This window comes from Ursus maritimus, unplaced genomic scaffold, assembly GCF_017311325.1.
Source record: "Ursus maritimus isolate PB19 unplaced genomic scaffold, ASM1731132v1 scaffold_23, whole genome shotgun sequence".
In the NCBI taxonomy this organism is placed as follows: Eukaryota; Metazoa; Chordata; class Mammalia; order Carnivora; family Ursidae; genus Ursus; species Ursus maritimus.
In genome coordinates this window covers 42,127,916-42,154,996 of record NW_024424786.1, presented here as the reverse complement: position 1 = coordinate 42,154,996, position 27,081 = coordinate 42,127,916, and the positions used below count along the sequence as shown (strand labels likewise).

General features: G+C 58.4%; 4 protein-coding genes across 5 annotated transcripts; 3 read left to right on the top strand and 1 right to left on the bottom strand.

The window, feature by feature from the left end:
* Window positions 1-1,444: 1,444 nt before the first annotated feature.
* Window positions 1,445-9,029, top strand: TBX10 (T-box transcription factor 10). Its single transcript, XM_040638784.1, has 8 exons — window positions 1,445-1,451; window positions 3,924-4,254; window positions 4,339-4,440; window positions 4,862-5,033; window positions 6,249-6,404; window positions 6,719-6,786; window positions 7,005-7,099; window positions 7,529-9,029. Exons 1-8 carry the CDS (start codon window positions 1,445-1,447, stop codon window positions 7,816-7,818), a joined length of 1,221 nt encoding a protein of 406 aa, XP_040494718.1. The 3' UTR covers window positions 7,819-9,029.
* A 307-nt stretch (window positions 9,030-9,336) lies between these two features.
* On the top strand, window positions 9,337-11,285 carry NUDT8 (nudix hydrolase 8). Of its 2 annotated transcripts, none has more exons than XM_040638748.1 (4): window positions 9,337-9,545; window positions 10,138-10,270; window positions 10,809-10,886; window positions 10,979-11,285. In XM_040638748.1, exons 1-4 carry the CDS (start codon window positions 9,352-9,354, stop codon window positions 11,204-11,206), a joined length of 633 nt encoding a protein of 210 aa, XP_040494682.1. In that variant the 5' UTR covers window positions 9,337-9,351; the 3' UTR covers window positions 11,207-11,285. The 2 variants fall into 2 exon arrangements, with proteins under 2 accessions (XP_040494682.1, XP_040494681.1); XM_040638747.1 differs by having other exon boundaries at window positions 10,788-10,886.
* A 2,122-nt stretch (window positions 11,286-13,407) lies between these two features.
* On the top strand, window positions 13,408-17,057 carry LOC103679524 (double C2-like domain-containing protein gamma). Its single transcript, XM_008709085.1, has 10 exons — window positions 13,408-13,674; window positions 13,847-13,926; window positions 14,003-14,074; window positions 14,290-14,399; window positions 14,490-14,625; window positions 14,757-14,810; window positions 16,172-16,323; window positions 16,421-16,502; window positions 16,681-16,777; window positions 16,848-17,057. Exons 1-10 carry the CDS (start codon window positions 13,425-13,427, stop codon window positions 16,976-16,978), a joined length of 1,164 nt encoding a protein of 387 aa, XP_008707307.1. The 5' UTR covers window positions 13,408-13,424; the 3' UTR covers window positions 16,979-17,057.
* Window positions 17,058-17,552: 495 nt separating this feature from the next.
* On the bottom strand, window positions 17,553-22,877 carry NDUFV1 (NADH:ubiquinone oxidoreductase core subunit V1). Its single transcript, XM_008709084.2, has 10 exons — window positions 22,709-22,877; window positions 21,539-21,621; window positions 21,293-21,463; window positions 20,391-20,574; window positions 19,496-19,685; window positions 18,882-19,094; window positions 18,535-18,701; window positions 18,182-18,263; window positions 17,808-17,953; window positions 17,553-17,706 (listed from the first exon to the last, which is right to left on the bottom strand). Exons 1-10 carry the CDS (start codon window positions 22,778-22,780, stop codon window positions 17,620-17,622), a joined length of 1,395 nt encoding a protein of 464 aa, XP_008707306.1. The 5' UTR covers window positions 22,781-22,877; the 3' UTR covers window positions 17,553-17,619.
* Between the last annotated feature and the right edge of the window lie 4,204 nt (window positions 22,878-27,081).

Below are 27,081 nucleotides of genomic sequence, written 5' to 3'. Positions count from 1 at the left end.
TGCCCGCAGGGACTTGGGGTATGGGAGACCAAAGCAGGTGACACCCCTAAGATGAAGGGAGGAGAGGTCGGCCCCCTGGCACGGGGCTTGGGGAGGAGCTGGGGTGTCCTACGTGGGAGAGGCAGCCCCTCCAGCCCTTGGTCCCTCCATGGCCAGTCTCAGATACGGGCCTCTGCCTATCCCACGTCCCCAGTGGAGAAGGTGTGTTGGGGAAGAGGGGGTCTTGCCTGCCTCGGGGACCCCAGTCAAGTATGCCCGGCACAGCCTGAGGTGCTCTCATCTAGCTCCGGCCTGGGGGCTGGAATAACCCTCCCAGAGCGGGCTAGCTTGGGGTCGCGCCCGATAACCCTCCTTGGGCCATATGGCAGGGATGAAATGGCCAAACAGCACTTTCAACTGATAGCAACCAGTTTGGGGGTGCCTCACCCCCCGTGCCTTCCTGACCGGTGATCTGTGTGTCCCTGAATGGCCGGCCTGGAGAAGGTGCCTGGTCAGACAGACCAGTGACCTCTGACCTGGGCCAGGCTCCCACCCTGTGGGCACGACGTAGGCCCCCTCGGTCAGGATAGGAACAGCTTACTGTCGTCTATCCCAGTTAGAAGAGATTATGCACTTACTACAGTGGGAGAAACTGAGGCACGGGGACAGTCAGGAATCCACCAGCACCGCACAGCTCATGGGTTGGAGCCATCAGCAAGGCCCAGCTTCCTCCCCCAGCCCAGGGGCTCTGCCTCTGCTAGCACTTGCTGATGCTGCCCCCTCGTGTTTGCTGCCCCAGCGGCCCATGCCACAGTGTGCCAGCAGCCCCAGGTCAGGGGTCGGGCTCCCAGCCAGAGGGCAGCATGTCTGCCATCCAGCCCTCATGCTCCTGTGGCCCCTGCAGCCTCCCCAGCCTCCCCCAGGCCCTGAAGGTGCCGAGCCCCCCCACTCACCGGGCCTGGGCCCCTGAGGACCACCCAATGGGTCTTCAAGATGGGCCCCCACCCTGCGCCTGGGTCCATTGATCAGGAATGGCTGGGGGACTCCTGGCTGGGGAAGGGAGGGAGCTGGGAAAGGGGACGGGGAGGGGGAGAGGAGGCTTTGCTACGTCAGAGCCTTCCCACCTGCCCTCCTCCCACACAGCACCACGCCTGGAGCTGGACAAGCCCAGCAAGCAGCTTCACACAGTCCAGTCTGAGCGTGGCTTGGAGAAGGGGTCCTGCCTCCCCCCAGAACCAGGGTCCCACCTGCAGAGACCAGGGGCCGGGCTCCAGTGGAGAAGCAAGACGTGAGCGATCTCTCGGAGGGAAGGACAGTCCTGCAGAACGGAGCTGTGCTACTGATTGGGCCAGGAGACCCGGAGTGGCTGACCACACTCCCAGCAGGCAGGGTCCCCTCAACTGGCAGCTGCAGCCGGCCTCCGCTGAGCAGGACTCCTCCAGGAGTCAACGTCCAGGCTGTCCCCATGGCAGGTACGGTGTAGCCAGCGGAGGTGGCCCCACAGCTGGCCTCAGGCTCCAGGGTGAATGGGGCAGTGAAGGGACTGCATGCGGGGACCAAGGAAACTCCGCTGGACCCAGGTCCTGGGCAAGAGGGTGGGGCAGGCGCCCCCCACGCTGAGGCCTCAGATCCCACCAGGGCAGGGCTGATGGACTCACAGCCACCTAGATACAAATATAGGGGTGCTGCCAGGCAGGAGTATATGAGTCCCGACTGGGAAGGGAAAGCCTTTTCAGGCATGGGTGACCTTGGGCCTGTCCCCTCCCCTCTCTGGGCCTCACCCATTGAGTATCAAGGTTGAGGGGTGGGGGAGCTGGACAAGAAGCCTCTAACTTCCCCTCCAGACCTGACTCCACGCTCCTGGGAAATTGTCAAATCCCGACCCCAAGGGATGCTGACCGTTGGAGGAACCAGGCAGAGAACAGGCCCCTCCCAAGTTCCTGAGAGCACTCAGGGGTGGCCCGTTGACCAAGGTGGGCAGGGGATGGGCTCGTCAAAGACTTAGGAGCCAGTGACCAGCCTGTGCAAAGGCCCCAGGCCCAGGGAAGCCCTGAGCCTCTCCCTTGGGGCCGCAGCACCCTGGATCCTGGGACATCGGATCCCTGGATGACGGGCCTGCCCCAGCAAGGGGTCTGAACAATGGACAGTTGTGCATCTGACGGCCTGGTCTGGGTGCTGGGGGGACATCAGCTGTGTAGCCGTCATGTCCCTCTGGGGGATGCAGAGCTGATGTGGCCCCTCCCTCTCAGAGCCCCCAGACCGCAGAACTCCCAGGGGCTTTCGTGAGGGGCCGCTTTTCGTATGTGGCCCTCAGGGCTGCCGAGTATGGAGCCACAGGCCCCGAGTGCCACACTCAGATGAGGCACCTACTACGCGCCAGCTCTGGCCAGGTCGCCCACCTGTCTGCTCATTACACGTACACCCCACCAGGAACCTCCCTCCACCATCTCTCTGTCTGTCTGTCCATCCACCCAGCACTGAAATCCACCTTTTCCCAGGGGGAATTTCAGTTTTACCAGGCTCTTGGCCCCTTAGGGGGCGGCTAGAAACTAATAGTCAGTGTTTCAGGATTTTTCCCCCTAGTTTTAGTTTGTAAATTGTGGTAAAATGTACATAAAGTAAAAATTTCCATTTTAGGCATTTATAAGTGAACAGCGCAGGGGCATGAAGGGCCCCCACACTGCTGTGCACCCATCACCACCACCCGTCTCTGGGACTCTTGCATCTTGCAAAACTGAAATTCTGTCCCCATTAAACACTCACTCCCTCTGCCCTACCCCCTCCCCCGTCTATGAGTCAGACAATTCATGGAATCGCACAGGGTTTGTCGTTTTGTGTGTGGCTTGTTTCACTTCACGTAATGTCCTCAAGGTCCATCCGTGTAATAGCATATGGCAGAATATCCTTCCTTTCTTAAGGCAGAATAATATTCCATTGTCTGGATAGACCATAGTCTGCTCATTCATTCATCCATCAATGGACATTTGGGTGCTTTCACCTTTTGGCTATTGGGAACCGTGCTGCTGTGAACGCCGACGTCCTCCTATCTGTTCAGGGCCCTGCCCCCCGTTCCTTTGGGCAATTCTCAGTTTCTAGGGAAATGCCTGGAAGTGGAGTTGCTGGAGCGTCTGGCCGTTGTGTTCTCCAGCCGCTGCACCGTTTCGCATCCCGCCCGCGTCCTCGCCACCACCCGCTGCTTGTTTTTGCTTTGTTATTGGTTTTTGTTTTGGTTTTGATAATAGCCCTCCTCGTGGGTGTAAAGTAGTATCTCACTGTAGTTAGGATTTTTTTTTTTTCAAGATTAGAAGGTGGCAAAACTTTTGGCCAAGGCTCATTCCAGGATTGCACATCAGAAACCGGAATTTTAGGAGAAAGGGAGGAAGCCACAGCTGAAGGACGTTAGGATGGGCCGTTGGGGGTGGGCTTTGGGCAGTTTTTCCGCGCTCAGGCATGGGTGAGAGGCCCCGGTGCTGATTCCAGGGTCTCCTCTCGGCTCACGTCTCCTGGAGCAGCACCAGGCAGCCAGGTCTCCACAGAGCCAGGACGCTCCGAACCCCACAACCTCCCAAAGCCTATTTTGTGTAACAGGGGTCCTTTTTGAAGGGTCTGCAGTGTGCCAGGCACCGAATGGATCCTCACAAATCCTCACATGGACCCTAGGAGGCAGGTATTAAGAACCCCTTGTGACAGATATGGAAACTGAGGGTCTTGGGGATGAAGCAATTTGCTCAAAGCCGTGGCTCTGAGTGCTCAAATCTTTGAGCACTTGATGGCTCAGATTCCCTGGGGGACCAGACAGGCCCTGTCTCTGGCCTCCAGGAGCTTTAAGTTAGCATTTACTTCATGAAGTCATACTCAGTGAGGGGTACTCTGGGAACACAGGCATGGCAGTCAGGGAGGGCCTCCTGGAGGAAGAGACGCCTACGTGCAGCCTGAAGGATGAGAGCTAGTTTGGTGGCAGAGGGGTGAGGCCAACAGCGGCCCACACTTTCATCCTCTCTCCCCAGCCTTCCTCTCTGCTGGCCTCGGGGTACATGCGTCCTCGGAGCCCTACACCCGGCGCATGACCAGCTCCAGCTGGGAGCCCCGGCTGGACTCCTCATTTCCATCAGGCCCTTCCACTGGCTCCGCGGGGGCCCGAGTCATGGCTGAGCCCAGCAAGCAGGGTCCCAAGAACCCACGTGTGTCCGGCGTGACCGTTCAGCTGGAGATGAAGGCTCTGTGGGAGGAGTTCAATCAGCTGGGCACAGAGATGATTGTCACCAAGGCAGGCAGGTGTGAGCAGCGGGTGTGTGTGTGGCGGGGACAGGGGGCCTTGCGGGAGCCGCATTTGGGCTGCTGAGCCCCTGTCTCCCGCAGGAGGATGTTTCCCACCTTCCAGGTGAAGATCCTGGGCATGGACATGCTGGCTGACTACGCCCTGCTCATGGACTTCGTGCCTCTGGACGACAAAAGATACAGGTCTGGGGGCTGGCCAGGGAAGCCGCTCAAATAGCAGGGGCTGAGCCGGGAAGCAGACCCCTACCTGCTCTCCAGGGTGAGCCGGGGCCGGTTGGAGCAGCTTCAGGGAGGCCTAGTCTGGGGCCACAGTGGAAGCCTGATGGCAGCGGGGGAGCCCAGCTCAGGGCAGCCGGCAATCTCAAGTGGGCAGCGGACTAGCCTGGGCAGGCAGAGTGGGCTAGCCCAGTGCAGCCACAGGGAACTCAAAGCCAGACAGCATTCTTGGGCTCTCCCATTCCTCATGTGCGAGGTGGGGACAGTGCATGGGTAGTATGTTGAGGGATGGCCCCTCTGCCCCGCCGGTCCTGGCTCCAGGTGGGGGCAGCAGATGAGTGCTGTGGGGTACAGATGGGGCACCCCTGCCACCTGCTCTGCTCCCCAGGTACGCCTTTCACAGCTCAGCCTGGCTGGTGGCAGGCAAAGCAGACCCGGTCACGCCCGGTCGCGTGCACTTCCACCCGGACTCACCGGCCAAGGGCGCACAGTGGATGCGCCAGATTGTGTCCTTTGACAAGCTCAAGCTGACCAACAACCTGCTGGACGACAATGGCCACGTGAGGCCCCAGCTACAGCGGGGAGGGGTTTAGGCTGGGGCTGGGGACGCTGAGGCCTGACTGTAATGAAGCCTGGGACCAGGGCTAGCCGTGTCGTTAATGCCCAGTGGCCTTGGTGCCCAGCACCCCCACCTGCTACTGATGGCTAATGCTGAGGGCCAAGTTCACCTGGCCAGGGGTTGGACAGCAGAGGGGACTGTCCAAGCAGGTGGATAAGTGGGCTGGAGGTGTGGGAATGTTCCAGCAAACACTGTCCTCCTTGTAGACAGTGTTTATGGAATGCCCTCCACGGGACAGGCCCCTGGTGGGTGTAAGAATACAGCATCGTTGCCACTTTGTCAAACAGACAAAGATCCCTGACCCCATGGGGCTCACCTCCTGTGGTAGGGGGCAGACGGTAAGCAAAGAATCCAGAAGGCCCCATGAGCAGTGTGTCAGATGGTGATAAATGCCAGGAGAAAAAGGAACCAGGGAGGGGGGCTGAGACAGAGGTGAATGGTCCATTCAGGGGGGTTCTAGAAGCTGCTGAGGCAATATTTGAAGAGAGATCTAAAGGAAAAGGGGAAGGCAGCCCATGCACAGAGAAGTAGGAGCTGGTGCAGGGGACAGAACAGCAGGTGCAAAGGCCCTGAGGCTACAGAATGTTGGGCCAGTCGCTGGGGGGAATGCAAGGAGGCTCCTATGTGGCTGAAGTGGGGTGAGTAAGGGGGATGGGAGGACAGAGACCCTGAGGCTGCCAGGGCTGATCTGCAGAGCCCGTCGGCTGTAGAGAAGGTTCTGGCTTTTACTCTGTGCATGGCCCCAGGAGGTTTTTGAGCAGGGGTGACATGCAGCAGCTCGCTGGGCTTGCTGTGCGCAGAATGGACAGAGAAGCTGGGTGGAGGCAGGGAGACTGGCCAGGAGGAGGCTGAGGAAACCCAGGGGGACATGACGGTGGCCAGGCGGAGCAGAGGTGGTGGGATGGGAGAGGTGGTCAGAGGTGGTGGTCTGGATATTTCTGAAGGTAAAGCTGACAGTGGGATGTGGACTTGAGAGAAGACAAAGTGGCAAAAATGCTCAAACACAAAGGGGACTTTGCTGCAGAACCGTAGGCTCCCGAGGCCAGACTCTGTGCCCCCATTGTAAGAAAGGCAGTCTTCCCGCCCTGGAGAAGACTTAGCCTCAGGGAGGGTTTGCTGCTGCTCCCCTGCACACCGCCTTCCGCACCCCCTCCAGATCATTCTCAACTCCATGCACCGCTACCAGCCCCGATTCCACGTGGTCTTCGTGGACCCACGCAAGGACAGTGAGCGCTACGCCCAGGAGAACTTCAAGTCCTTCATCTTCGCGGAGACCCAGTTCACAGCCGTGACAGCCTATCAGAACCACCGGGTGGGTTGGGCCACAGCTCAAGAGGCAACTGCCAGCCCATTTCACAGGGGTGGAGACTGAGGCCCAAGGATCTGAGCTCCCACATGCTCACAGACCTGTCCTTCTCTCCCTCTCTAAGAGGGACTCGGCAGACCTGTGCCCTTAGTCGTTCCCCTGCCATCATGCCCACTGGCTCTACGGCTCCCGGGCTGAAGGGCCCAGGTCCCTGGGCCTCCTGATTGGGGTGTCCAGAGAAGATGGGGTGGCTGAACATGGGGCCCCGTAGCCTTTCCCTGGCTCAGGGTTGACCCATAACTGTACTTTCTCCTCTGCAGATCACCCAGCTGAAAATAGCCAGCAACCCTTTTGCCAAGGGCTTTAGGGAGACGGACTCGGAATCCTGGTACTGTCTGGGCCCTGGCAGCTCCGCCCGGCTGCCCTAACCCAACCCCTCACCCCCACCCCCACCCCAGGCCTCTCCTAAGGCCTCGGCTCCTGCCCTTCTCTGAGGGTCATGCCCACAGACTCGTCCCGGGGTCCCCACTGTCTGATTGATCACAACCCTTGGCCTGGGCTCTCCCCTTGACCTCCTGCCTCCATTCCTGCTTGTCACATCTTCAGGACTCTATCTCCACGAGCCCTGTTCAGCATCCCAGCCCAGAGTCACAGCAGCCTCAGTCCCTGCCTGCTGAAGGGCCCTGCAGGGCAGGAAAAAGGTTAGCCCCCAGTAGGACCAGAGCCTACATGATGGGCAGAAAGTGAGGTGACAGGGCCACAGGGCCCCCAGCAAGGGGCTTCAGCATGTTCAGCAAGCCCACTGGGCACCTGTGTGGACAAAGAGGAGGAGATAAGAGATTTCTGAGACAATTTGGGACCAACGGCAGAAAGAACAGCACAGGGACAAGGTTCTAAGTGAAGGGGTGGAAGCGTCAGGTGGGCTTCCTGGAGGAGGTGGCTCCTGAGCTGGGCCTGGAAGAACCAGGAAGTGTCTGGATAGTGAGCGAAGGTGGGGAAGAGGGAAGGGAGAGGGAAGAACAAGAGCAAAGGCTGAGAAAAGGAGGAATGGGATGGGAGCAGGGAAGGAACAGGGAGGCTGAGGATGTGAGGGGAGCTCTGGGGTCCACTCAGACCATATCCTCCCTCAGACCCCAACAAAGCTCTGGCCTCCAACTCCAGGACATCTGCCCGGCTGCACCATCAGCTGCTGGCCCCCGCTGAAGCTCTGCTGGCCCCAGCCACCTACCAGTCCCTCAGCTACCAGGGCCTGTACCCTGGAGCTTCAAGTCCCCTCAGAATCCCAAGGGCCCGACCAACACCGTATCCCCTCCCCAGTATTCAAGCTGACAGAGATCAGGAAGGCCTGCCCGTCCCAGCTAGGCTGGGGCTCCTGTCCCCCACTGCCATGTGCTTGGGGCCTGTCCAGGACCCTCAGTGATAAGGGCCTTGTGGACAGACTTCTCTTGCCCTGAATGCTGTCCCCTCCAGCCTTGCCTGTACAGAGACCCTGTCCCCTCCCAAGGAGAGCAGGGCAGGTGGAAGCCCAGAGAGGGAGGCAACCTGCCCAGAATCACAGTAAGGCTGAGAAGGTGCCAGGCTTGGAACCAGCTACCCCCCCCCAACCTGTCCCCTTCTGCCTTGTGGGGGGACTCTTCCAAACCCTGCTTTACCTCTTCCTTTCCGCCAACATTAAACCACTTGGCATGAGTAGTCAGAGCATTCTGTCCTCGGGGCTTGGGGTGGAGGGACTCAGGAACACCCAGACCCCAGATAATGGGCTGCAGACATCCCAAAGCTCTGCCCAGTGCCAGTCATATCCCTCGGAGCACAGTGATGGCAAAGGTGCTGACACCAGCCAAGGGTTAGGGTTAGGGTTAGGGTGCAGGGCTTTGAGTGAGGCTGCAGTTTCTGCTCCCTGCCTTATGTGTCCAGATGAGGACTGAAACTGCAGCTCAGAGAGGCACCTGCTCAAAGTCAATGCAAAGCATGGTGACACCTGCCATTTCACGTATAGGTGCTGTGCCCAAGACTGGGTGGTCTGGTCCTGAGAAGCCGGGGTCTGAAGGGATGCAGAAACATGATAGGCAGTGACCACACGGGACAGGCCAAGGTGGGGGGGGGGGAGGAACTTGAGAGTCCAATCAGACTTGAGGGAAGAGAGCTTCACAGAAAGGTGACATTCAAACCAACACCTAAAGGAGTAGAAATTGCGAGGGAGAGGGGCGGGGAGGAGGGGAGGCAAGCTCCCAGCGGTGGGAAAAGTAGGGCAAAGGCCTGAGGCTGGAGCGGGTTCCCTGGAGCCGGAAGGCGCGGCACGCGCCACCCAGAGGAACCAGGAGAGGAGCCGGGGGTGGGGGGGGACCGGCTGGGCACTCCTCCCGCAGCCCCTGACGTCCCCGGCCTCCAGGAGGAGCGCCCCGTGGATCCCCGAAACGCTGACTCCGAACATCCTGGAGCACTTCACGTTAAGTCCTTAGGAAAGGGACGGGCACACGTGGGCGTGGAGGACGTGGGGCCCAGCAAAGCCTCGAAGCCTGACACCCCGACTCCCGAACCCCGCCGTCAGAAGGGCCGGGTCGGGAAGCCAGGACGCGCGCGACGCGAGAAGCTCCAGAGACTCTCAGACCCCGGGTCCACACCACCATCGCCAGTTCCGTCCTCCGCCCAGGCCCGCCCCTCTGCCGGAAGCCAAGTCATCGGGACTCGCCCCTTCCGGCCCCGCCCCACCAACTGCAGGCGAAGCCCCTCCCTCAGGCCCCGCCCCATTCCACCGAGGTCCCGCCTCTTGTGTAGACCCCTCCCCCAAGGACACAGCCAGGGCCGCTTCGGCGCCCCACGCGGCGGGGCGGGGCGGGGCGACTGCTCCCGCAGCCCCGCCCAGCTTCCCACGGAACGCGGAGTGCGAGTGCTGTCCTTTCCCTTCCCTCCCGAGGCCGGGCGCCCTCCGTGTCCCGGCTGAGCCGGGACAGACATGCAGCCCGACTGCCTGTCAGCGGAGGGCGAGCGGCGCTGCCGGCGGCTGCTGGCGGGGGCCACGGCCCGGCTCCGCGCGCGCCCCGCGGCGGCCGCGGTGCTGGTGCCGCTGTGCTCGGTGCGCGGCGTCCCGGCGCTGCTCTACACGCTGCGGTCCAGCCGGCTGGCCGGGAGCCACAAGGGTGACGTCAGGTACACCGGCCGGGAACTCCTGTCCCTTCTGGAAGGACCGGAGGGACCTGAGCAAGGCGCTTCGCCTCTCCGAGCCTGGGTTTCCGCCTCTGGGGAACGGGTCTGGCGTCGCGGGTGCTCCAGTCTGGTCGCCACGCCGGGCCCCTCGAAGCGCGTGCCGCACCACCTCTGGCTGGGGACACCTCTCGGAGATGCGTCCGCCTCTCTAAAAAGGCAGGACCCCGCCCCCTGCCGGTGACTCAGGGGAGATTCAGGTCGGGGAGCAGAAGAAGTTCGCAGGGCGGGGCTGCCTGGCTTCCCGCCCTGGTCCCGCCCCTGTCCCCGGTGGGAACTGGGGACGCACTAGGGTCATGGCGCCACTGGGGCCACCATAGGCAAAACTTGCGTGTGTGAGCTCCAGGACCTCTCCCTTACCCCTGTCGTTCAGGGAGGTAAACAGCCTGCAGAGGTCACGTGGCTGGCCCGAGGCCTCACTACAAACTAGCGGCAGAGACAGAAGATGCTTAGTGGGTGACTAGCCCTGTGCCACAGCTGTCACCTTCACCCGCCATGGCCCCAACAGAACAAGGACCAGGCTCCCTGTGCTTATCAGTTTCCCAGGTGGCAAATGTGACCCCACTGACCAGGATGTGGTGCATACAGCCCTAAGGGAGACCCACGAGGAGCTGGGCCTTACTGTGCCTGAGGAGCACGTGTGGGGCGTCCTGCGGCCTGTGCACGACAGGGTAAGGCTGCTAGACCCTGAGGCCACCAGCAGGGACAAGGAGGGTGGTCACGGCCTCTGGCAGGCAGACATCATGGTGGAGTACCTGTCTGGCGGGCATGTTCCATCCCCACACAACCCACCAGGGAGGGGCCAGGGATATCTTAGCGCCTTTTCACGGGGGATCCCGAGGCTCGGGTCTGGGGCTAGAGGTGGCCCCGGGGTAAGCCAGCTCTGCCCAGCTTGGTGGAGGAGGGTTGGGGAAGGCTTCACAGGGTAGGCAGGGATTGGGTGACAGGTGGGAGATTTTAGGGGAGTAAAAGTCAGGGAAGGGCAAGTGACGGGAACAGTCTGCAAAGGCCCAGAGGGCGGAATGGCTCTAGCGAGTCAGAGGGCCCTGAGTTAGTCAGCATGGCTGGAGTGGGCTCCAGGGCAGGGGCCTCCAATGCAGAAGGCCTCTGGATGGCAAGTGGGGGTCTTCCTCTCAGGCTCCCCTCCCCAGCCCCAAAGCTCCGCCAAGGCCATGCCTCCCCTGACAGCCTGTCACCCTCCTGCCCCAGCAAAAGGCCACCGTGGTGCCAGTGCTTGCCAGTGTGGGCCCACTGGATCCGCAGAGTCTCAGGCCCAACCCCGAAGAGGTGAGTGGGGGGGACGGTGGGGGCCGACCAGCCGGGGGAGTCTCTGTCCACAGCAGTCCTCCATCCTCCCTCTCACGGCCTCCTTCCCACAGGTGGACGAGGTGTTTGCGCTCCCCCTGGCCCACCTGCTGCAGGCGCAGAACCAAGGGTACACCCACTTCTGCCGGCAGGGCCACTTCAGCTACACGCTGCCTGTCTTCCTGCACGGTCCCCACCGTGTCTGGGGGCTCACGGCCATCATCACGGAGTTCACCCTGCAGCTGCTGGCACCTGGTGCCTACCAGCCCCGCCTGGCCAGCCCGGAGCGGCCCACGGGCTGAAGGCCTGGCCACGAGCAGCCCTTCCTTCACCCTGCCAGGCCAGCTCCATTCCCGGACTGAATAAAGAGCTTTTACCAAATCTGTGGCAGCTGCCTCTTCTGCACTGGGGCCTTGACCTCGAGCAGACCCCATGGGACCACCGGCCTCTGGCTGGGGTGCCTCTGACCCATCACACTGTTACCCACGGAACAGTTGGCGCTTCTGTGTACTGGCCCTCACCACAGCCCTGAGGTGGGCCCAACGCTGGCTCTGGCTGGTGAGACCAGGGCTCAGAGAGAAGAGACACCTTGCCCAAGGTCACCCCAAGCTAGGACTTGAGCCAAGCCCGCTCTGACTCCAGAGCCCACACTCAGCCACTACACTGTAGTCCCTGCTCCCGCCTCTGTGTCTAGCTGACCCCGTGCCAGGCTTTGGGAATCCGAAGAGGAGCCCTGCTTGTTACTACAAAGTTCCAACGTGCCCAGCTCCTACCATGCACCAGGCACTGTCCTGGGGCCTTATCTTCAGACCAGCCAGATGCTGCCCTGACCTCTGGGGGTGACTCAGTCTGGGAAGATCTCAGAGCAGGTCCTCCAGATAATCATGTGATTGTACATTCATTAACCACAGATAATAGCAGAATACATCAGTTATGTAGACCAGAGAGAGGCTGTAAGCAGTCTGACTTTGTCATGGTAGACTGCACAATATTAACCAGGATAGGCAATAGGAAACTACACCCACTAGCTGACTTTGCCAAAAGAGGAATGGTGATAAATTCGAGATACACTCGCTTCAGGCATGGCTGGATCCAGGGGCTCAGGGGCTCTCTTCCTCTTACTGTGCTTTCCACTGTGTCAGCCTCGCTCTTGGAGAATCTCTACTCTGCAGGGATGAGAAGTAGGGAGAGGGCAACCGCTCTAGGATGTTACAGCACCAGTATCCCATCAACAGAAAACAGCTTCTCTCTTTGGCCGTTTAACCCGGGCTTGTACTTTGGTGGCCCTCACTGAGCCTGTCACATGGCCTGCCGGAGTTGGAATTCATTGGTGGGCTGAGTCTGCAGGCAGAGAACTGGGGAGGAGGATGAACCTTCTAGACTGAGACTAAGGAAGGGGCGGTCCCCAAAGGACCAATGCGAAGAGAGAAGGGAAAGTCAAGCCGGTAAAAACCAGCGAAGGTCCCCTGCAGAGTGACCTTGAAACCAAAGGTGGGCAAGCACAGGCCAGATCAAGGGCTAAGAAGGGACGTCGGGGCTAAGAAGGGACGTCGGGCCAAAGGAGCAGCGCGTGCACAAAGTCTGGGGTGTTCGAGGAAACAAGACTAGCACTGTGGGGGTGGGGAGGGGCCCCACCACTCAGGGACCACCGTGGGGTGCCAATAGACACGCTTCAGTGACGGGTGAGGACTTTGTTCCAGGCTGGGAGAGGGGCAGACAGGTTTGTGAAGTGATGTGATTCGTGTCGTGAAAAGCTTGAGCTGCAAGAGGCCCGGATTGCAGATGCCCTCGTCCCTGGAGTCTCCTCCCTGGGGGCCCAACCCCCCTCCATGGATGCTCTGTCACCTCACCTCCCACGCGCCCCCTCCACACCTCCCAAAGTGTCCCCACAGCGCTATTCACTCCTACACACCTCCCCACGTGCTCCCTCCACCAGCATCCCTCCCGCCTCACCTACCCCTTCCTTCGCGGCCCCTCCCATTGCCCCTCACACTTCACACCCCTTGTGTCATCTCTGGCCCTCCACATTCCTCACCTGGGAGCAGGCGCATGATGACGGTAAAAATAACTCTGACAGTGTGTGAAGTGGGGGTGAGGGAGGTGGGCGGCCGAGCCCCTGCACTAAAGAAGGGACCCTTGGGGTTGAGAGCCCCGGAGATGGGTTCTGAGCCCCGCCCCTTCCCCCTCCGTCACCGTCACCGGGTCTGGGAGGCCCTTGGCTCAGGCAGTCCGGCTTCCACTCCCCGAACCAAAGCAGGTGGAGGAGCTCACAGAGCGGTGAGTAGCTGCTGGCCTCACTGCCGGCACGCCAGGGGCCTCCTTCAGGCTGGAGCCCCCCACTTCTCCACCACCCCACCTACTTTGACGCTGCACTTTGTCCTCAGGTCCTGGCTGCCACCCGAGACCCCCCTCAGCGCCCTCAGGGATGCCTCTTCGCCCTGGCTCCTTGGCCCGCTGCATTCCCCCCGTCTCCAGCCCACGGGGGCTTCTCTGAGTCTCTGTCCCCATGCCCAAGCCCCCATGGCAGGCACTGCAGCAGTGAGAGGGGGGCGGCCACCGCGGGCGAGCATGCAGGAGCACATGGCCATCGATGTGAGCCCCGGCCCCATCCGGCCGATCCATCTCATTTCCGACTACTTCCCGCACTTCTACCCCTTCGCTAAGCACACCCTGCGCACCCCAGAGCCACACCCTGCAGTGACCCCTGCCATACGCTCTGCACCCCAGCCGCAGCTGGACCCAGAGAGAGAGGGAGATTCAGACGACAGCAGTGAGTGGGGGCAGGGGACCAAGGAAGCACTCCTGGCCCAGCCCGGCCAGGGTAGGGTTTGGGGCATCCCAGGCATCTGACCGGGGAGGGGCAGGGCAGGAGGCATGGTGCCATTTGGGGGGTGGGGTGGGGGTCGAGGTAGGAGCTGACCCTGCCTGCCACCTGCTGTTAGCTGCCCTGGGCACCCTCGAGTTCACGCTTCTTTTTGATGCGGACAACAGCGCCCTGCACTGCACGGCTCACCGTGCCAAGGTGAGGATGGGGGCAGGGGTCTATGGGCCGAGGGCCTGGGCCACAGGCCTGCCCCACACTCATTGTCTCTTCTCAGGGTCTCAAGCCACCGGCCTCGGGCTCTGTGGACACGTATGTCAAAGCCAATCTGCTGCCAGGGGCCAGCAAGGTGAGGGTGAACCCAGGCCCCTACTGACGCCCCTTGGCCGCACCCCAGCCCAGAACACCTGTCTGACCCTGCCATGCCGCTCCCCGCCAAAGCCTGGACATCAGGCACGGAGCTCCCCATTGCTGGGATGTGCAACTGGGGGCCTACCAGGAAGGTGGGCCAGAGTGGGGTCCCGGGGCCCAAGGAGGTCCTGATCCATCCTACCTGGCCCCCAGGCCAGCCAGCTGCGGACCCGCACGGTTCGGGGCACAAGGGGGCCTGTCTGGGAGGAGACACTCACCTATCACGGCTTCACCCGCCAGGATGCTGGGCGAAAGACCCTGAGGTGAGGATTGGCCTGGGCCACAAGGCGGCAAGGCCGAGGTGGGGGGTGGGGGAGGCTTGCCTGGCCACGTCTGACACGGGCGGCCCCCAGGCTGTGTGTGTGTGAGGACCCATGGCTGCGGCGACGGCGGCGGGCGCCTCCCCTGGGGGAGCTGCGGGTGCCCCTAAGGAAGCTGGTACCCAACCGAGCCAGGAGCTTTGATGTGTGTCTGGAGAAGCGGAAGCTGGTAAGTGGGGTGGCACAGGTTGGGGTGTGGGGACCAGGATCCTTGTGGTGGGGAAGCTGGAGAGGACAGGAGCAAGGAGGGGGACCCTGGGCAATGTCTGGCCAAGGTGACCAGGCTCTCTGCTCTTTCAGACCAAGAGGCCCAAGAGCCTGGATATAGCCCGTGGCATGTCCCTGTATCAGGAGGTGGGTAGGACGATGGGACCAAGCAGGGATGGGGGGGCAGGCCTGGGGGCCGGGCTGAAGTGCATCAGGCAGGGCCTGAGGTGGGCTGAGGGGGTGGGTCCAGGCACAGGTGGGCTTGAGGAAACTGAGGCCATCTCTCTCACAAGCCCTAGCATTCGTAGCCCCAGGGAACAGCCAGACCCCAGTGCCTGGGCACGGAACGTGACTTCCCTGCCAGGGCAGCCCAGAGGAACTGTTGGGGACTGGGACACCCAAAGCCCTGAGGGGGCATAGACACAGGCCCGGTGGAATCAGAGGCTAAAACTGGTGGGATCTGTCCATGGCCCAAGTTGGGAGGGCCCGTCAAGGTCCAGGAGAGAATGGACAGCAGGTGGGGCTCCCTGGCTTCTAGGTCGACCCCTAAGGCATTGTGGGTACCACTTCTGGGGCTTGTAGCCCGACAGGTCCTTGTCAGGAGGCAGAGATGACTGCAGGAGGCCCCATGCCAAAAACCAAAGGCACGGCCAGAACCCTACCCCCACCCCGGGCTCAGGGTGGTGAGACACCTGCAAGGCTGCGGGCAAGCCTTCCCCAGCTCCTCTAGGATGGAAGGGCCAGGTGCTGCCGACTGCCCCCTGGTGGAGCCGCAAGTTGCTGCACCTGCCAATTAGCCAAGGCCCTGCGGGCAAGTCCCACCCAGGTGGGGCAGGCCCCCAGAGGCGCGCACTTCCTGCACAGTACCCCCCCCCCCACGCCAGGCAGGTGCTCATTTGACACTCTCACTGAGACGTGAATGTGAGCAAGGTGGTTGGGCTTCTGTAGACTGAATCCTATGTTAAGAATGGGAGAAGCTCATTCTTCCTGGGCATCCTCCCCAAGTCCTTTGCAAGCACCAGGGGCTGAGGGTGGCAAAGGCCATTCAGAACCTGGTCGCCTGGGCGGTGGGGGGTGAAGAGGGTGGGTTTTGTAACTTTAGTGACCTCTATGTCTTCAGGTAGAGAACGGTCTTTCGGAGCTGCTTCTGTGACACATGGGAAGGTGGTGATGGGCACTTAGCGAGAGGCCATTTAGGAAGCTCCTAGCATGTTTGTGCCACTGACACCAGCGCCCTTCCCCTCCATGACAAAGATGCCCTGGACTGACCAGTAACTGGTCTGAGCAAGCCCCTCCCCTCCACATGCCCTGGAGGGTACGGTGGGTCTGGAATTTCCCTTCCAGGGCACCAGGCCAGTGACTGTTTTTGGAAACAGAATCATGACATTAAATTGTCGGCCCCCGTTGTTTTTGCAGCCAGCTTGAGTTGTCCCATCAGGGCTGACACTGGCGGGGTAAGGGGGGCAGGCTCTGGGTTGCACGCGGCTGACCACAGCCCACCCCTGCAGGAGGAGGCGGAGGCAGCAGGGGAGGAGCGCGGGCGCATCCTGCTGTCCCTGTGCTACAGCTCCCGGCAGGGCGGCTTGCTGGTGGGTGTGCTGCGCTGCGCCCACCTTGCCCCCATGGACGCCAACGGCTACTCGGACCCCTTTGTCCGCCTGTGAGTGTAGATGGATGGACAGGCAGGTGGGCAGCGGCGGTTCCCCAGAGCCTGTCTCCAGGGCCGCACCTAACCTGACCCCATCATTTCCAACCAGTTTCCTGCGTCCAAACATGGGGAAGAGATCTAAATACAAGACCAGTGTCCGGAAGAAGACCCTGAACCCCGAGTTCAATGAGGTAGGCCAGGGCCAGGTGGGGGCAGTCCTAGCTGCTCTGGGGTTGGGGAGGTTGGCGTTCTTACTTAGAAAGCACAAGTCCTCCCTTACCTGAGCAACTCACCTATCTGAGCCTGTTTCTGAACCTGTAAGGGACTCAAGGCCCCCTCCTTCCTGCCTTTCTGACCCCTTCCCTGCAGGAGTTCTTCTACGCAGGCCCAAGGGAGGAACTGGCCCAGAAGACGCTGCTGGTGTCCGTATGGGACTATGACCTGGGCACAGCTGACGACTTCATTGGTGAGAATGCAGGGGAGGGGGGAGCCCAGTGGGCTCCCACATGGCTCCTGACCCCTGTCCCCCAACCCAGGCGGGGTAGAGCTGAGTAGCCAGGCTGGCGGGGAATGCCAGCGGCACTGGTGTGAATGCCTGGGCCGCAGTGACCACCGACTGGAGCTGTGGCACCCGCTGGACGGCGCGCCCCTCCAGCTCAGCGACTAGAAGGGGCACCCAGCCCTGGCCCTGCTCACCACCCTCCCCAAAACTGACCCACAGAGCTGGGAGGACTGGAGCTGCCCCACCCAAGGTGCCCAGCCCCACGTCAAATTGTTTGCTTCCTTACCCCCCTTTCAAATTCACCCCACTGCCAATCACGAAGCAAGAATAAACCTGCAAACCAGACCACAGAGAGTCTGTTCTTCTCCCTGTCCATCACCTCACAGGGCGGACTGGGCCCGTTCTCCTTGCTCCCACCTCCAGAAGCCCACACTGGGCCAGGCCCAGCTCTGGACCCCAGGCCACTGTTTTCCCCTCGTCACACTGGGAAAGCCCCCTGTCCCCACCCCTGCCATCTGCACTAAGGGACGGGCGCTCAAGATGGTCTAGGACATACTGACCCACAGGAAACCAAGGAGTGGTTTGTCATTCATGACATGACCCTGAGCTTATCGCCACCCCCAAGTGGAGTCCAAGCGGGTTATGGGAAGCCTCTCACTCTGTCTGGGAAACAGACCTCCATGAGTAATAGGCTACAGGGGCAGAGTGAAGAGCAGGCCACAGAAAAGATGCATCAGGACAGTGGGCGGCACTGGCTTTATTGTCCAGCAGCCCGGACAGATGGACGTCAGCACCGGGCAGCAGGCTCAGGACGCAGCTTGCCTGGTCTGGTGCTGCAGGGCAAACCTCTGCATCCGCTCCTCAAGCTCTGGCCGGAAGTGGCGGATCAGGCCCTGGAGGCGGGTAGGAGACACGGTGAAGCAGAGCTGAAAATCCCAGCACCCTAAGCCCTCAGCACCCCCACCCCAGTGCCCACAAGCAGGGCAGTGAGTACCTGCACAGGCCAGGCGGCTCCATCACCCAAGGCACAGATGGTGTGGCCCTCTATCTGTTTGCTAATCTCCCAGAGGGAGTCGATCTCGGCTGGCCGGGCGTCCCCCTTCACAAAGCGGGCCATCACCTTGTTCATCCAGTCCACACCTGCAGCCACGGCAGCAAGAGAGGGCCCGATGACCCCCAGCCAGAGCGTGGGGAACAGCACTCCGAGGGTGCGGGACACGGGGAGGGTGGGGCCGAGAGAAGCTATGGCCGGCTGGGAAGCAGCAGCTGTCCATTCCGTGTCCAGAGCCCACCCAACCTTTGCCCTGTGCCTGACCCAGGCCTAGGGTGAGCCACAGAGAAAGCCCCCACCCTGCCCTGGGTTCTCACCCTCGCGGCATGGGGTGCACTGGCCACAGCTCTCGTGCTTGTAGAACTCAATAAGGCGGGCGATGGCTTTCACAACATCTGTCTGGGGTGACCAGAAACAGTGAGCAGGCCCCTAGGCTGGAGCCTCAGCCCCCAGAGCAGAGCCCCTGATTCTGGTAGCGTTCTGGCCACCTCCACCTGCCTGGACATCCGGCACTGCCCAGACCCAACAGGCATTCTCTCTGGGGGAAATTCTCTCCTCTCCCACCTGACTGTATCTCAGGTCACAGGAACTGGGATCCAAGAGCTGGCACGAGCTCTCAGGAAGCCCAGGGAGGGGTATTGCCTGGGTGGGGAGCAGAGGCAGCACTTACCGAGCGGTCCATGACAATCACCGCAGCTGTGCCCAGGCCCGTCTGCGCCTGCACCAGCGCGTCGAAGTCCATCAGCACGGTCTCACACACCGACTTGGGGATCAGTGGTGTGGATGAGCCGCCAGGGATCACAGCAAGGAGGTTGTCCCAGCCACCTATGACACCCCCTGGGACCGCAGTCAGTCCCCAAAAGGATGGATGGTCAGGGCTGGGACCGGCATGCCTGCCTAGTCCTGAGCCCAGGACCTGTCAGCCTCAGCGCAGTGCTGCCTCATGAGGCCCTCCCACCCTGGCTCTCTTCACGGACACCCTGCCCCACTCTGGCCCTGGGTGGCCCCAGGCCTCACCAGCGTGCTTTTCAATCAGTTCCTTCAGTGGCACAGACATCTCCTCCTCCACGGTGCAAGGGTGGTTGACGTGGCCAGAGATGTTGAACAGCTTGGTGCCCGAGTTGCGCTCACGCCCAAAGCTGGCAAACCACGCACCCCCACGGCGGCAGATGGTGGGGGACACAGCCACCGTCTCCACGTTGGCCACAGTTGTGGGGCAGCCGAACACTCCTGTGGAGGACTGGCATGAGGGACTGGTGGCCACCAGAGGGTGGGGACAGACTGCATCAGGTTTCCCAGCAGTGGGGTCTGTCCTAGGGTCCTGCTCTGTGACCCAGCTCCCCTTCACCCATTTGTTATTCCCACCTCTGATGGGACCCCGACCTCCAGCAGGCACTGAACTGCCGTTTCACCTCTCTCTGCCAGTCCCTGGAGGCTGGAGAGGAGCTGGGTGTCTGACACGGGGGCGTGAGGAACTGCAGGCAGTCTCTATGTTGTTACCACCCCACTCTGTGTCTGACCCCCCGTCCGGAAGGAACTCAGAAATCCCCTAAGAATGACCAGCAGGGACCTGAAGCCAGATGCGAGTCCATGGGACACAACACAAGGCCCAGGACTGGGCCGGGTCTTACCCACATCAGCAGGGAATGGCGGCTTCAGGCGGGGCTTGCCCTGCTTGCCTTCGATGGACTCGATGAGTGCTGTCTCCTCCCCACAGATGTAGGCCCCAGCCCCGCGCACAACAAACACATCAAAATCATAACCAGAGTCGCAGGCATTCTTGCCGATCAGACCAGCTTCGTAGGCCTCTCGGATGGCCACCTGTGGGATAGGAGTGTGAGGGCACCACTCCCACCAGCCCAGGGACACTGTGTGGTGGGGAGGGGCACAGGCCCCGGGAGACTGTGTTCACCGAAGTCCAGGAAAAAGCTGCCCCTTGGACATGAGCAGAAGATGCTCTGGGAGAGGGGTGGGAATTTTTACAATGCGTGTGCTACTTTTGTAATAACAACACTTAACAAATTCTCCAACTACATGTATTTTTCAAAGAAACGCTGAGGAAATCATGCAGATTTTAATAAGCAGTTTCCTACAGGTAGTGGATCTGTGGAAGGTCTGTGTATGTGTAACGTTTCCCATCTTTATAATGAGCAAGTACTACTTCTGCAACAGAGGAAAAGACCCTCGAGGTTGGTTTTTAAATATGTAGCAATAACACTTACACATACTGCTACTATGTGCCAGGCGCTGTCCCAGGTGCTGTTCCCATATCCTTCGCCACTGCTGTACAAGAGCCTAATAGAATGGCGTGAGACTCTGGCCCTGGACCAGTCACTACAGGCAACGCCGAGCTCAGAATTGCGGAAATGACCCCTTGACCCTTCTGCAGGAAAAATGCCTGCAAGCCCACCCCTGCCCCCCGAGTCCCAAGTTGAGGCTCTGGAACATACAGAAAGAGCCTGGAGGCAGCTTTGGGGGCCAGGCACACCGAGCACCCCCTCTGTGGAGGTCCCTCTCCTTTCCCACCTGCAGATTGGAAGCCTCATTGTAGAACTCCCCTCGGATGTAGATGTAGGCAGCACGGGCGCCCATGGCCCGGCCCCCAACTAGGCAGCCTTCCACCAGTTTGTGGGGATCGTGGCGCATGATCTCCCGGTCCTTGCAGGTGCCCGGCTCCCCCTCGTCTGCATTCACAACTAGATACTTGGGCCTGTGGGTGCCAGCACATCAGTGAGGCTACAGTGCCACCAGGGCTGGGCCTTCAACTACGTCCCACCCTACTCCACCCAAGGAAGCCCCAAAGATGTCCCCTCTGATAGCCAACCCCTCCCTGTCCTCCCGACATGCTCTCAGGGGCTCTGCTTGCTCACCATCAATGACAGCGAGCTCGCTGCCTATTACATCTTTGGATGGCTATGAACACAGGAAAGGTCTTTGTTCTGCTTGTTCCAATTGTCCCCTTGTGTTTTCCTAAGAGCCCAAAATCTGCTCTTGGTCACAGAGAACCTTCCTGAACCTCTGCCATATCTCTGGGGTCAAAAGGAGGTAAAGTAGCTGACATTTATCATTTGCTTTGTGCCAATCAATGTAAGGGCCAAAAGCTATATGAACATTAGCTCTTTAATCCCTGCACAATATAATATCCACTTAAAAAAAGAAAACTGAGTTCAAAAAGACCAGGAGACTGCACAAAACTATATAATTAGAAGGCAGAATTGACCAGTAAGTCTGCCTAAGTCAAAACCTTGTGTTGATTCTGCTACCCCTGAGGAAGACCAGCTAGAACTGAGTCCCACCTACTTAAGCTCTGGTCACATTTTCCCATTCATTCACTTTTAGTTTCCAAGGAAACAGCCCCAAGGCCCAGGTAAGCCACAGCCACCCCCAAGGCTTCTCCTGCAATCCCATCTCTACCTCCCTACACACACCTGCCATCTGAGGGCTTATTCATGAAGCTCCATTTGAGGCCAGTGGGGAAGCCAGCACCTCCACGGCCCCGCAAGCCAGATGTCTTGACTTCACCCAGGATCCAGTCAGGCCCCTTCAGCAAGATCTCCTTTGTCTTGTACCAGTCACCTCGACTCTGGGCACCTTTCAACCTGGACAGAGTGGGAAAGGCGTTGAAGGGGAGGCCCTGCTCCAGGACACCCACCGAGCTAAGAGCACCAACTCACCTCCAGTCATGGCGGCCATACAGGTTGGTGAAGATACGGTCTTCATCCTTCAGCGAGCCAAATGAGGTTTTCTTGGGTGCTGTCTGAAGACAAAGAATGGGTCAGGAGTCCGAGCAGAGTTCTGGGGTCATGAAGGGCCTGGCCAAAAGTTAGATTCTTGGGTCCCCCTGATTAGATGGGGTTGGGCTGAGGAGAGGTTAGGGGCCTAAGCCTCAGAACCCTTCGTGGCATCATACTACCACCACCACTTAGTAAGCACTTCCTGCTTAGCAGATATTAGGCTAAGCGTCTGACATCCAAAACCCCATTTCATCCTCATAACCCTGAGACACGAATGACTTCCTGTTTTACAGAGGAGGAAACTGAGGCTAAGAACAAATAGAATTTATGGAAGGGCACACAACCAAAAGCAGTCGATGGAACTGGCACTCAGGTCTGTCCTGGTCAAAGCCCACACCTGAACCACAGCACCATACTACCTCCCCGAGCCCAGTGCGAAGTGTCCATTCACTTGCCTGGCTGTCCTGCTGGACCAAAACTTGGTCAGACCAGGGCCTTACATTACTAACTCTGCTGGAAACAAAATGTGTTTACTGATGCAAAAGGAAGACTTCACTGGGGCTGGGATACAAAGGTAACGGAGGGAGACCCACTTGGGATAAAACTGATGGAGAAGTGGGGTCTGCAATTCCACCTGACCCAGTGGGGAGCACCCCAGGTGAGGGCTAAGCACCCCAGGTGAGGGCTTCCAGACTCCCATCCCCTTAAAAGTCATTACAGGGAGCGGAGCGCTGGATGGGGCGTCAGTAGACGCACATCCTCCCCAAAGCTTGTTTTCTGCATCTGTAAAATGAGGCAATGACACCTTTACACTGTACAAGGCTATGCCAAGGAAGGAACGAGACAAGGACGCTTCCCCACCTGCAAAATTTTCCGCTATGTCGCCCGGCTGTTAAATAGGGAAGGAGCCGGAGGACTGGGGAAGTGACCCTTCCATCGGGACACATTCCCCTCTACACCTAGGCCGGAGGGGCAACCTTCCTGCCGGGCTGGGAAAATGAGCAGGGCTCTCTTTGAAGGCACTACAGACCCAAGGGACGGCGCGCGCAGAGGCACTGCAGCGAGACCCGGCCCTCCGACACTCCCGGCCGGAGCCAGGCCGGGCCTCACCGTGTCGCCGCTGAAACGCACAGACACCCGAGCGGGAAGCGACCCGCTGAGCAGCCGCCGTGCCGCCAGCATCGCGGGAGACAGTTCAGTCACCTCCCGCTGTCACCTTCACGGCCCCGGAGCTGAGGAACCGGCGCGCCAGGGACGCTAGGCGGCGCACAGGAAAAACGTCACGCGCCCTGGCGCCGTCTGCGCGCCCAAGCTGCCCTGCGCCTCTCTCGCCCCGCCCGCGGCCTCGCTTCCTCATAGGTGGGCGGAGAAGCCGGAAGTGGCCTGTCTGGCACGGTGACTGCTGGGAAACATAGTCCCGTCGGCCTCGGGACCCGCCATCCACCTTTTGCAAGTTGGCGCTTAACCTCTCGCTCCCCTGCTCGGCTTGTTCACGTGCCCATCCGGACCGCAGGCTTTCTTTTCTTTCTTTCTTTCTTTTTTTTAATGTCCGTTTTATTTTAAACCCCAAGTAAACAAACGTCGCGTGACGCCTTCTGTTGGTTTCTGGTGTAATGTGCACTTGTATGCACAGGTGTACGGCCCAGGTGGAAAAATCAGGCTGGTTAGGGCCAAAGACCGCCATGACCGCGTTGTAATTATTATGTCCTAGTCCAAACCTTTAGACTGACCCCTCCCTAGCCCCACTCTGGGCACCCCTGGGCTCAAGGAAGTATTGCTCATTACGGGCAGGGAGCAGGAACAGCTCCAGAGGCAGGCAGGGGAGAGTGGGTGGAGGTCTTAGGTTGGGATGAGGCCGAGAGAGTGGAGATGGTGGAGATGGTCAGGGAGTGGCGCATCCTTTGCCCGTGGTGCTAAGCTCTCCCAGCCAGTTCCTTCCTTAGTCCCTGTCAGTAGAGTCTGACACTTGACACTTCTGCTGAAATCTTGGAGTGGCCCCTACTGCCTTCACAGCCAGGCCCTGGCCTGGCGTTTAAGGACTCCACCTCTCCCCTGGCAGGGTCATCAGGCCCAGACCGCATCAGCCACGCAGCCCCTGCCCAGGACCCCCTCTTCCTGGGACTTTACTGTCCTCCCCTTACTCTGTGCTCCCCCAGCCTGAGGAGTTTTTGCGTCCTTTGCTTTCTCAGGAGGTCTGGGAAGCCTGATTAGCTCTTGTCTTTGTCAGGTCGCTGGCCCCCTTTGTGATATGTTGCTCTGGTCCCGTGGTAAGCATGCCCTTTTTGGTCTTTTCTTTCCCGCTCCTCTATTCTCTTGTCCCAATACCATCCTTTCTTGTCTCCTGCTAGTTACAAACTCATTTGCTCTGATTTTCTCAAATACTCCCCCACAGCAGCCTAGAATAGAGTTAACTTTATATGTGAGAAAAAATTGAGGCCCATGGGGGTTTCCTCTCTTGTCCATGGGCATGAGGCTGGGGAGTGGTAGAGCTGGAATCAAATTGAGGCCTTTCTTCCTTTCTGGAGTGCCCTACCTCGCCCCTCCCCACCCCTGGCAAACACAAAGAACAAGTAACACATGTGTGACACCCATTGCAAATGTCAGTGGTAGTCCCAACAAAGGCACCAAAGCACTGGCACCTTGGCTGAGGTCTCACAGTACCAGGCCGAGGGCCCAGCAGTCCTGGCTCCCAGAAAGAGATTGCCCAGACAGAGCTGGGGATTACACAGCTAATCCGGGACTCCGACCTGAGTCCATGAATCCCTCCCCCAGGGGCAGGAGAAGGGGGGGCAGAATGGAGCCGGAGGGTGTATTCCTTCCTCATCCCCGTTTAACTAGGTCAAGGGAACACAAGGCCATCAGGGAGAAGGCAGTCTGGGGATGCTGTGAACGGGGGATGGCTGGACATGGGGCGATGGGAAACAGAGTGAGGGGCAGGATCTCCTGTTCATCCAGCACCAGGCTCTGTGCCAAGCACTTGCCATGTGTCATCTCCTTAATCCTCCCACAACCCAGGGCAGAGGAATGATGAGCCCCTATTTTCAAAAGAGGACGGAATGTATTAGCAACACTGAGTGGCTTGCCCAAGACAGCACAGCTACCAGAACTCGGCATGAGGTTTCCTGACCTTAGATCCTTCACCCAGTCCCCACCCATCCAGAGCACCCACTCACCCACCAGCCTCCAGACCAGAAGCCACTGTGTTCAGCCAATTCTGCCTTCCAGATGTTCCTTGTTCCTGTGTCCTCCTGCCCGTCCCATGGCCATAACTGGTTAGCTTTCACCTGGAATTTTCCAAAGCATCCTTGCAGTCTCCCAGCCTCAGTTCGCATCTCAGCCCTGCCGATTCCTTCTCTGCACCCATGGAATGAGTGGGATTAAACGTCAGATCCATTTTGTCTCTCCCTTGCCTGAAACCATTGGTGGTTCCCCAGTGTCCTCGGGACAAAGCCCAAGCTCCCTGGCCAGGTATTCAAGATCAGATGCTGACCTCTCCAGTTCCAGCTCTACCCACACAAGCTGGATTTGCACCAGAGGATTCATCTCCCTCCCGTTCCTCCTCCTCCTCCTCCCTTGGAGCCCTTTGAATGTCACCTTCTCGGGAAGTTTTCTTCCACCGCTGCATACAACCATCTCGAACAGCTACTGCCACAGGTGCAGTGTGACAAATGGCACGACTGTCTCTTCTCTCTTCTCCAACCCCCGGCACAGAGCTTTTCAAGGCGGGTGGTTACTCAATATTGTAATCCAATTTTATATTTGGAAAAATGAAAAAAAACTCAGTATTTTCCCTTTGTTGGGAATTTAAGATATACAGAAAAACAAAAAGAAAGTAGTGACATGTTTTCACCACCCTGACTTAACCCCCATTATCATTTGTTTCCACTCTGTTTTCTACGTGATTTATAAACACTTTACAATAATATGCATATACTGATCCTTTAAAAATTTAGACCCTAACAACAACAACAACAACAACAAAAACAAAAATCCTTCCACCCCAGAGCCAAATGCTATTGAATCCAATATTATCTTCCAATCCTTTAAAGAAAAAAAAAAAAAGCCTTTACTTGTACACGCACTTGCAACAGAAAAACTGAGTGTTGGGTGCTTTTTACTTGTAGTAGTGATATCTTGCTATGCCACGATTTTTCACCTTGCTATTTTTCACTCAACACTGTATTTTCGAGAAGAGTCCATGTTGCTACAAATCGATTTAGACACATGATTATCTACAGGTGACACCAGAGCTTCAAGGTTAAGGACCTGGATTCAAAATCCTGCTTTCCCCACTTACGACCTGTGCGATTTTATGACAGGTGCCTCAGTTCCCTCTAAGGGGGAAATTAGGATAATAACATGCCCTGAAGGAGCATCTGTTAGGGTGGGGAACAGCATCTGAGCAGTGCCGGACATAGAGCAAATGAGCAAAGAATGTTTAGCTAAAGGCCCTGGATTACAGATAAATTTGGAGAAGATCCACGTCTTTGCAATATGGAGTCTCCCCACCCGGGAAATGTGATGTCCCTCCTCAGTTTTCCAGATCTTTTAGGTTCCTCACTAAACATTTACAACTTTTTCTTAAAAAATTGTGCACATTTTTTAATATAGGAATTTTATGTGGTGCCTTGTGTTTTTATGTTTTGTGATCAACATTTTCTAATTGTTGTTGTTTGTGAATAGAGCACTATTGATTTGCCTTTATTACTTTTGATCTGGATCCCTTAACGGACTCTCCTACTATGTAAAAGTTTGTCCATTGAAGCTTTTCTGTTTTCTATCCCGATGGTCATTGTGTTGAGAAATAATGACAGTCTCCTATCTTGTTTTCTAATGTTAGGTGTCTAGTTTCTCTCTTTTCAATATTGAATTGTAATTGACATACTCTAGTTTCTTTTCCTTATTGCACTAAGAGATTTGGAATAAAGTTTTAAATAGTAGCGGACTTCCCTATATGGGGCGTGGCTTGAATGCAAATATGTAAAAACTTAATATGTAAGTCTCCAATTCCATTTGTTAGAATTGTCGTTTCTCCTTTTTGTTTCCTACGCTTTAGATTTCCTTAGGGTAGCCATTTTCCACTGGCTGCCCAGGCACGGAATTCCGGTGGTGAGTGTCTGACTGTTTTCCCCCTCATGAGCGGTAGCTGCTTCCGAACAGAATGGCAGAAGGGCTGCAGACGCCAACAGAAATGGAATTGTAAACAATAATAACTTGAAACTGTCTCAGATACAGCTGGAGCCTCGAAACCTTCACAAGGACATCTCTGTAGGCTTTTCTCCAACACTCTTGCCTTCCTCTACCATCGAATGTCTTCCTCCCCGATGAGTCGGAGGATCTTTCAAGACACCAGCTGCAGCCTAAGGAATTAACCTCCAAAGAGCTCCCTAACAAACTGTTTATGGAGAGTCCTGATAGTAAAATTTGAATTGCCCTCCCAGATCTGGGTGTGGCTTGGCTGGTTGACCAGAGGCACCTTGGAA